The 9851-nt window shown below is 33.9% G+C and overlaps 1 protein-coding gene and 1 long non-coding RNA gene across 3 annotated transcripts in view; one reads left to right on the plus strand and one right to left on the minus strand.

The window, feature by feature from the left end:
* The window catches only part of LOC126864782 (uncharacterized), a 33933-nt gene extending 32675 nt beyond the window's left edge, over positions 1 to 1258 (minus strand). The window contains exon 1 of one of the 2 annotated variants that reach the window (XM_050616489.1): positions 214 to 1258. In XM_050616489.1, coding sequence (XP_050472446.1) covers positions 214 to 298 — 85 coding nt within the window. In that variant the 5' untranslated portion in view covers positions 299 to 1258. The remainder of the gene's footprint in view (positions 1 to 213) is intronic. The other variant, XM_050616490.1, reaches the window with a different exon arrangement.
* Positions 1259 to 5582: 4324 nt separating this feature from the next.
* On the plus strand, positions 5583 to 6812 carry LOC126864784 (uncharacterized). Its single transcript, XR_007689332.1, has 3 exons — positions 5583 to 5746; positions 5827 to 6032; positions 6116 to 6812. It is a non-coding gene; the product is annotated as an uncharacterized LOC126864784 (long non-coding RNA).
* The last annotated feature ends 3039 nt before the right edge of the window (positions 6813 to 9851 follow it).

Below are 9851 nucleotides of genomic sequence, written 5' to 3' on the forward strand. Positions count from 1 at the left end.
CATCGTATTTAACTTTTTAAATCGACAAACGGTAATTCATACCGAGCAACTAATATTTTTTCACATATATTCGTTACGGTATTCATAACGATTTCACGCAACGTTTTCAGTTCTCGTTCAAAATAAAATAATACGAGACAGAGTATAAAAGAAGAGAAAAGAAGAGAATTAATTAACATACAAGAAGAAGAGAAAATGATCACTTGTCAATACCTGATACGGGAGCAGCGAGAAACGCCTGATTGGTGGCGACGAGTAACGAAACCAGCACAAACAAGGACCACGCGAGGACGATCATCCTGGATCGTAGTGATCACTGAGAAGTACCGATAACGGCTCGATCAGTTTGCCAAACTCTGGACCGCCCCGAGCTTCCACTACGGTTATGTTTTCGCGCACCTGACCGGTATGCACGCGCGTATGTATCCGTAATTATTCGGTTGGTTCGCCAACGGTTGATGTTTCTCTCTTTTTTATGTATGTATATACGTTTACATAAATATATACAATGTATATATATGTATATCTGTACGTCTGTGTATATATTTATATATCGATATCAGTGTATTTGTAGTATATATGTGCGCGTACGTGTGTCAGAAGTCTTAATTCAGTGTCGTTAGCTCTCGAACACGTTTCTCTCGATGAACCGGGCCGTCGCGCTCAGACTCAGCTTTGCCGACTTCTCCGACCAGTTAGCCAGCAGTGAACTGCTCGTGTTCCTGCCTTGGGCATCGTAATATACATAAAGTCGCCAGATAAGCCGCGGCTGACACCCCACCACGAGCCGCCCCGTCGTGGGACGACCCGTCTCGCTCGCTCGCTCACTCCCGATGGAACAGCTTGAAGTCCTCTTCTCTTCGAAGCGGCCCCGCACCGCGCCGCACGGTGAAACAAATCGTAGATATTTTCAAAAAAAAAAAAAAAGAAAAAAAAACGGAATATATATGTAGTAATAAAAATAAATAAAAAATTGAATGAAAATACGGTGTACTCTTTTTTTTATCGATATAACTGTACGAAAAGTAAAGAAGAAAAAACAGATTTATTGAGAAGATTAAGTTTTAATATTTTAGTCCGCTAGAAAAAGAACAACATTCGATGGATTTCACCGTATTTCTTCTGAAATGAAGTTTATACTTTGCTTCGACATTAAGAGAAATAATGATTAGTAGAATATTAATTATTTTGCAGAAACTGCACTCCGTGTTTTGTTCCAATACAAAGCGAACGTTTCCCGCTATTAACCGATACACCACGTTTTTATGTAGACGTTTTGTACATTATAACTATTGTGATTTAATAGCTTAAATTGTCGTAAAATGGAAAATCGCGAAAAATGGGTTTTCCTCGGTGTACAAATACTTTTTATAACGACTGTATTTTTGGTCGTTAAGAAATTGTTAACGTAACAAAAACCCCAAATTTAATGATTCTAATTATGTTTTTCAGCATTTCCAAAATAAGTCTTGTTTTTTGTTGATTTCAAAAAATGTGCGAAATTGTCCAGAAAGTAGTTTTTCCCCGTATACTTGCTAAATATCCACGCTCAGGTACTATCCTGAAAAGAATTAACAAAATTGTGTACGCATGTATGGAAATATTCAGAACCCAAGATTAGCAAGTAGCGAGAAAACTATCGATGATTAGTAACAATTTATTACAATATTAAATCTAGACAAAACAGGAAATAAAGTTTTTAGAAACGTCAGGAAATACGGATCTCGCAAAATGGACAGAAAAAGCACAAATGAAGATTTTTTTTAGTTTCCTCGAGATAATTCACAATTTGTTCATGAGAACATTCGGTAAATTGGTATAACGAGTTGGAACAATAGCCTGTAGGTATATTCCTAGTAGTTCGTGCCTTGCAGTTACATAAATACATTTGTTCGTAGATTATTAAATGCTTTAGTTAAGCAGATCATTGGGATGTTTCTTACTCAATCCCCTTGGGACAAATGTAAAATATAAGTTGTTTGCTAGTAGATTTAAGCGGTTTTCTAATTCCTTTTTGTCGGGATAAATGCACAACATAAGTTGTTTGTTAGTAGACTTAGACAGTTTTCTAATTCCTTTGTGTATCTCACTGCAAAAACCGTTATTGTACTATCGACTGATTCTATTCTAAGATCCTAGTTTTTAATATACCAGAGAGCATTAACGAGCGTAAGGAGGATTATTGATTGTAAAGCTCCTATTTTTTTAATGTTGCTCATGCTAACTGTACATCGAAGTTCGATTCCAAAAATTCAGATAGTTTTAATGATGGTCTTGTATAACAAAAGTTAATTCTTTGAGTTCAGTTTTAAATTCCTTCTCGTTAAATAGTTCATGTTTCTTCTTTTTATTTTAGTCTGCCCTATTTTCTTCTGGATGTGGTGTTTCCACGTTAATTTCCTATCTACGTAGATGCCTAGATATTTTACAACTGCAGCTTGTTACTCAGAGATACAGTACGAGATATTTGCTCCTTTAATGCAAAGGTAATGCGTCTGGATTTTTCCTCGTTTAGTTTTATTTTTCGTTTTAAGAACCAAGTTTACAAACTTACTAGGGATTGCTGCAGAAACTGAGAGGCAGTGTTAACGTTATCGTGCATATAAAGTGCCATATAAAGTACAGATCCTAAGACACTGTCTTGTGGAACACCAGCATTTATTGAGTATTGATTGGAGTAACTGTCCCGAAATTTGGCTATGAATTTTCTATTTGATATGTAAGATTTAGTGAGATAGTAATATTAGAGATAGAGCTGGAAAATTGATTGCTATTTTAAACGGTAATGCTTTCTCGATATCTAGGAATATGGCTGAACAATATAACTTTTTTTCAAAGCATGTAATGATAGTATCAACAATTTTATACGCTTATTGAATTATAGGATGTTTATTACGAAATCCAAACTGGTGATTAGATAATAAGCTTTCTAGACGAGATGATTGATTTCAGTTTACTCAGTACTATTCTCGCTAGTATTTTTTATATAATTAATAGCAACAAGATTGGCCTATATGATGTCGTTAAATGCAAATCCCAACCTAACCCCGGGCTTTTGCAAATATTTTGATCGCAGTACTGTATTGAAGATACTTGTAATCAGCCTTATAGAGGGCTTATCTAAAAGGATATTCTTTTATAATTTTTCCTGTCATCAACTGAAGGTCAAATGTTTTATGTTTATTTTTGTATTGATTTTTTATTGTGTTTATTTTTTTGTTTTATACTTACGCTTTTGTTGTATGTTTGATATAATTCTTTTTGCTTCTTTAAACGTAGCACTTTTATTGGGCTTATATTTGCAGTAGCATTTATATTTGCTTTTATTGGACCTGAGTTTCGTAAGGTGTGATCTAGCATTGTGTTGAATTGTTCCATTTATCGTTCCAGAAAATTCATTTGTTCGTTATGTATGTTTATAAGGATTTCTGAGTTTTTGGCAGATAATTTTCGTATGAATGTTAACACCAGTTACTTATGTATATAACTTTATAATAGCTTCATTATCAAATTGAGGGATTATCTTCGTAATGGGGGACCTGTGACTAATCGAGTATGGCACACACATATGTATTATATATATGAACGACTTTTATCAAAGCTGAGGAGATTCTGGTGCAATTACTTTCAATGCTACAATGTAACTAGCAGGGTGATTATCGTGGCAGTTAAAAGATTTAACATTATCGATGTGACGTCTTATTGAACGATCAGTGGTAAACATTTCACCTTATCAGCGTGACCTTTTTATTGCACAATCAGTGATCGGATGATTTTTGGCACACTTAACGCAAGTCGGTATTTTATTGGAATAATTTTTGGTGTGGTCGAAAGACTGACATCTGATGCATTAATCTAGTATTTACTAGTCTGATCAATTGTAACTATTTTTGTTCTTTCCTTATGACTCGAGTTCGTCCACAAAAAGTTGGAGTTGTAGTTTTTGTTACGTATTGAATCATACTATTCATAATCGTTTATTTAGCGAATTTTGTAGTTTAACTATCCAGTGAAACTATAGAAAACTTACTTCCTTTCCGATCCCGATGACTTTTAGATATGTTGTAGAAATCAACATTGTAATTGTATAGTTTATTTTTACTCAAGCATAGTTACCAAAATGTTCCCAAAAAATGATCGATGTTCCATGCGTCTGAATTTTGTCTATAATTATACGCCCTTATCAGCGTACGTGTTAATCTCGTTGCCGACCGCCTATCTTTCGTTTATAATGTATACATGTAAACGGAAGTTGGGCTATCTTAAAGCTCTTTACACAATTGTATGTGCGTGACTGTAAAAAGTGCTGTGCACAATTAAAAACGAACACATCGATGATATTTTTATATTTATTTTACTATATACATTTTTAATTGAATTACATATAACAGACATTTCTTACAGTTTCTCATATACAGTTACGCAAGGAGCTTTTCTTAGACTCACCCTCGTTGTATATATAAACTGAAAATAAGCGTCAATTTTCGACCAGGTCATTCTATTCAATTTCTGACAATTAATACGGACGCTTATGCTGCCACGGACCCATAATTATAAGTACAACGTACTGTAGTGATATTAATAGAATTTTCCTACTATCTGGTAAACTATGACCGATAGTTACATCATGTACAGAAAAAAAGTGTTTCATAATGTTGAGATTTGCAAGTTATTCAGAAATCATCGCAATCAGAAAGCAAGTAGTTTCCCTGAAGTTTCATCTATAATAATAATAATAATTATCTATAATAATAATAATATATCTATAATAATTGATAATACGATCAAAAAGCCAAAAAGTACAGAAGTGCATAAGGTTAAGATCTCGATTGATTTTCATAAAAATAAATGCTTCTAAGAATTATTATATGCTTGCATAACATTTACCATGTAAAAAACAAAGACTTTTGATTTTTTTGGTCTATATCACATTAGCCCATTTGCATCCAAGCGCGGATTAATCCACGCGCTGCGACTGTCTTCTATCACCAAGCGTGGATTATTACGCAATCGGACGACTGTCTTCAATCACCAAGCGCGGATTAATACGCGCGCTGCGACTGCTTCTTTTTATTTCTATTTTAATTTAAATAATTTTTACTTTTTTCCTCTGTTATAAAGAATGTAAGATGCGATATTTGCGAAGTCACATTGTCTACCAATCGTTTTGAACAGTAAATTTTCGATAAACTCCATGAAGAATTCGGATGTCATTTACTGCACCTACGACCGACCGCGCGCGGTGATAGGGACCAGTCCTCTTAAGTAGGGTCATGATGCAAATGAGGACAATGTGGCAGGACAAATTTAAAGGACTCACCGGCGGATCGTCTCAGTACCACCATTTTCCTGAAGATAAATAGAAACAAATTTTGTTGTATTCATCAAATGTTACTGCATCTCATAAATGTCAGGAAACAAGTTTCCTATTCAGTTCATTATTTAAATGAATGCGTTCAATATGCCACCCCCCCTTAATATATTTCCTCTGCTTTTCTTTGTCTCACTCACTGCTTCTGTCTGTCATGCACGATTTCTGTCTCTCATGCACTCTCTTGCTCTTTCGAACTTTTTATATCTTGCAATTTATAATCGTGTATGAACTATCGTTACGAGCCGGAGAATTCTGCACTGCTCAGACTCTACAGTCGAGTAGAAGTTTTAAAGTCTTTCAGATACTACAGATGTGGTTGTACTGTCTTCATTTGTTTGGTGCTTTTTGGATAATAATACGTATTTACGTTAGGTTCTTTGACAGCTTATATTTGACCGAATTAAAGGAAATCGAGATTTTCGAATATTACAGATATAATTTTATTGTTTTAGTACTTTTAAAGCTTTGTGTGAGGCTAGCGATGTCGATCGGTGAAATCTTTGATTACTTATATTCATCCCGGACAAAAAACTTTGAGAATTTACATTACAATGAGTCTAAATCTATGACTTCCAATTTACTGGTGTTTTGGTCGTCGATAATTGTGGCAAGCTGTTTCCTCCAATGTTTCGGCTGGACCTGGTCATACTTCATTCAGGTAGAAGAATTTGACATTTTTCAAATATCACAAATGTTCCACCGTTTTTGAGCGTTTGGATTGAAAAGTTGCAAAATTTACAGATACTAGAAGTGTGGCCTCGCATTTTCGGTTCTTTGGATATCGATGATGATACTGACGAAGAACATTAACACCAAAGTTCTTCACCTCAAGCTCAAAGCTGACTCGTTGTCAGGTATTAGTTTGTGAGATTCTTGTAAGCATGATTTTATGATTTTAGTTCGTTCAATGTTCAATGATGACGATGTCAGTGGACATTAAATTTTTGAAGAAATATTCGTCATGTCGTATTCATCATTTAATATTCGCATAAGAGTTCACAATTACTCGTGAGGTCATGCGTTTTAATTTCCATACTTCAGTTTAAATAATGATTCCTGTGCACGTTAAATTGGAAATTGAGCGCTCATGGCACATAGAAATACGTGATACAGAAAAACATACATAGACAATTTACACTTGAAAATAATTAATGTTTTTATATAATTGTAATTTTATAAGGTTCTGATGTGTACATAAATACTATAGTTGATTATAATTAAAGCGATGTAATGAAAATGTTAAGCATTTGGTTCGGCCCGTGGTAACGGGCTGTACAAATGTAATGCGTTAAATATCTCAAAACATGTGATAGATATTAACACAAATTTTGAATATACAATGAGGAATAACATTTGGAATACACCCATCAATGTTAGACAATGTATATAGCGATTAAACATAAACATGTATATAGCGAATAAAATAACTTCTCTATAATGATGTACGATATCCTAAAGTAACCCTTTCTTACTGAAAATTGTGATATAAATATTTCCTTTGCAGGTAGTTGCTTTCTCTATTTTTTGATCTCTAATCTAGCCTTTTTCTAAGTAACAGCGATCGTTACTTAACAGTTTTACGCGTCTCGTTAATCAAAATTTATAATTTACGTTCGAAAGTATGACCGAGATCGATTGCAACGTTCTTTTAATACCTATACGAAAAGAATGAATCTAATAACGAAGAAGATAAAGAATATTATTGTCTGGTATGCTGGGAATCCTACAGCACGATGAAACCAGACGAAGAAATTGGTGCAATGTAGTGAGTGAAAAAATTGGGCACATGAAAAATGTACCTATCAAGATGTTTTTTTATATTTGTCACAATTGCGATTCTGGATGATCGGTTACAAATTTTACTTTTGTTCTACTTATTATTATAATTTAAATCAATAAATATCTTAATTTGATAAAGTTAAACGTGTATTACTATCGACCCTATGTAGTATTACAGCCGATCCATTGTATTTTCCACGATCGACGTACTATAAAACGATAGTATTTATCAAGGAAATATTTGCCGGACGCGCGATATAACTTTTTTGCGGGAAGATTATACCGTACATAACGTTACAATTAAATACTAGAAGCATCGATTACATATCTCGCTCCTTCCCGTTGAATAAATATATGTTACTAGGAAATTAAAAATTACTTCTACTGTACAGGAAAATAATCGTCGAGCGAATCACACCAGCGATGAAATAGAAGAGAGGAAAAAAAGGGGAAAATACGTCCCGAAGGTATCACGAGGTATCTCAAATTCGAAGAACGTACCTGTAATAGGTGTACATTATTACTCGAATTTAGAAAGATTATTAATATTTATCCAAATTAAGTTATTACTCGAGATAAAAAGAAAGGAAACGAGTAGAAAGTTGTTCTATATTTATAATGGTTCAGAGGGTAAACAAAATTTATTTTTAATATTACTCCATATTATATCCTGTGTCATTATATCAATCCTATATTACACAGAATGAAAGATAAAAATGAAGCTTATCGTAATGCAGTTAGTCGTATTTATGAATTAAGCATTTCCCCACTTATATTTTCCTGTTTTATAAGCTCGCAACTGTAAGCATGCTGGACGATGAAGAAATAAAATTTTGTTCAGAACGAAATGTATCGTAATGCCATGTATGGTGGGTCATTAATTGATCCTTTATCGCAAATAGTTTCATTATCTCTCAATTCTAAGCCAGTAACCGGCGATTCCGAACGATTTTAAAACGTAGCACGATATAGTGGGTGTAGATCATGGTTTATATTTTTTTATATCGTACGCTGTTAAAGTCATTGAACAGTCGACCGTTCAAAAACCAACGGGTACAATTTTCGACTGCTATTTCGTAGTATGATGTTACGTAAAATGTCTCAGATCCTTGACATTCAACGCGGAATGTTTCGAACAAATAGTTGACGCGTTTATTAGGCGAGACGCCGAATAGACATTTGAAAATCTTTAGATAAGAAGCAAGACGTCAAACGGAGGAAAATAATTTTTTTTACGCGCGTGCATGTATCGGGTTAAATGTATTAGTATACAAAATACGAAAGTGAGTGACGCATAATCTGCCAAGAATTACGCGATTGAATGATTCAATATATCTAATGTTTGGATGGCTGTGAACACTATGTGCAGCTTGTTTATCGTTCTAGACTCTAGTCTGTAAATATGCAGTCGCAAGCTACCGAGCCATTATCATAATACCGCAACAATATCTTCGAAGCTTCCTACTTCCGACGCAATAATAACGACGAATGCTCTGACGAATGCTCTGCCATCGAGGAAGCAGAATCAGTTCTCTTTAAACGATCTTGAATAACATCAAGCCACTCGTTATTCTTCTTTTACCGCAATTATACGAAATACCCTCTTGTACTGATTTTTCGTTGCGGGTGCATATATTAACATTCATAAGTATCCGGATACTTTGGTCAATTTATAATAATGTGATTTTGTCAAAGATGTTTAGATTTATGGTAAATTAATAATTAGAAGCAGCACATTTTTGTGGAGTCGACAGATTAATAAGTTATTTAAATTTATGATAATCTTTAATAAATTGTTTAAGTTTATAAAAATGATGATAAGTTTATGAAAATGATTATACGTTATTATATATACTGGTTATATATATATTATCTTATACATGCATATACTATGGTGTATATATATATATATTTAAATATCATTATTCGCATAAATGTCAGAAACCTTTCTATTATTTTAGAGAAGCCTAGTCAATCTGATTTATAACTTATAATTTAATGAATTTGAAGATAAAAAGCTTGACAAGGAGGAAAGTTATTCTAAAATTACTCAGGATTTGGCAATTACAAGTGTCAAATTTATTGTCTGTTGGCTTCTAAAAAACAACTTAGCAATGTTGAAATATTCTCTGTCATATAATTATACGATATTATTATATAATGTAGTTACGAGTATAAGAATGATAATAAGATCATGGCAAGGACTGCGAGGTAGCAGATTTTCTCGTTTATCCATAACTTTACGATTAAAATACATCTTGCCGAAACTGAAAAAATTATCGGTGTACTTTTGAACGGTAGTGCAACGTATAAGTTGTATAAGTGCTCAAACAACCGGAAGACATATCTGAACGATGACAAAGAGATTTGTGACGTGTCTGGGTGCCATTCGATTATTAAGCCAGACCAGTATCGTGCCAAATCCGCTGAATAAATATAGAAGCCGCGGGATAAATATTGCGTGTCGTACAAGATATACAGGGTGGTTTGGTAACTGGTGGTACAAGCGGAAAGGGGGCGATTCTACGTGAAAAAAGAAGTCGAAAATATAGAATAAAAATTTTTCGTTCGAGGCTTTGTTTTCGAGAAAATCGACTTTGAATGTTCGCTCGGTACGCGTGCACTTTATCACGTCTCGTTATAACGGATCTCACTGTAGATCGGTGTCTCGATGGAAAAATTTAAAAGAAAAAAGAAA

The sequence above is a fragment of the Bombus huntii genome, chromosome 4, assembly GCF_024542735.1.
Source record: "Bombus huntii isolate Logan2020A chromosome 4, iyBomHunt1.1, whole genome shotgun sequence".
Lineage (NCBI taxonomy): Eukaryota > Metazoa > Arthropoda > Insecta > Hymenoptera > Apidae > Bombus > Bombus huntii.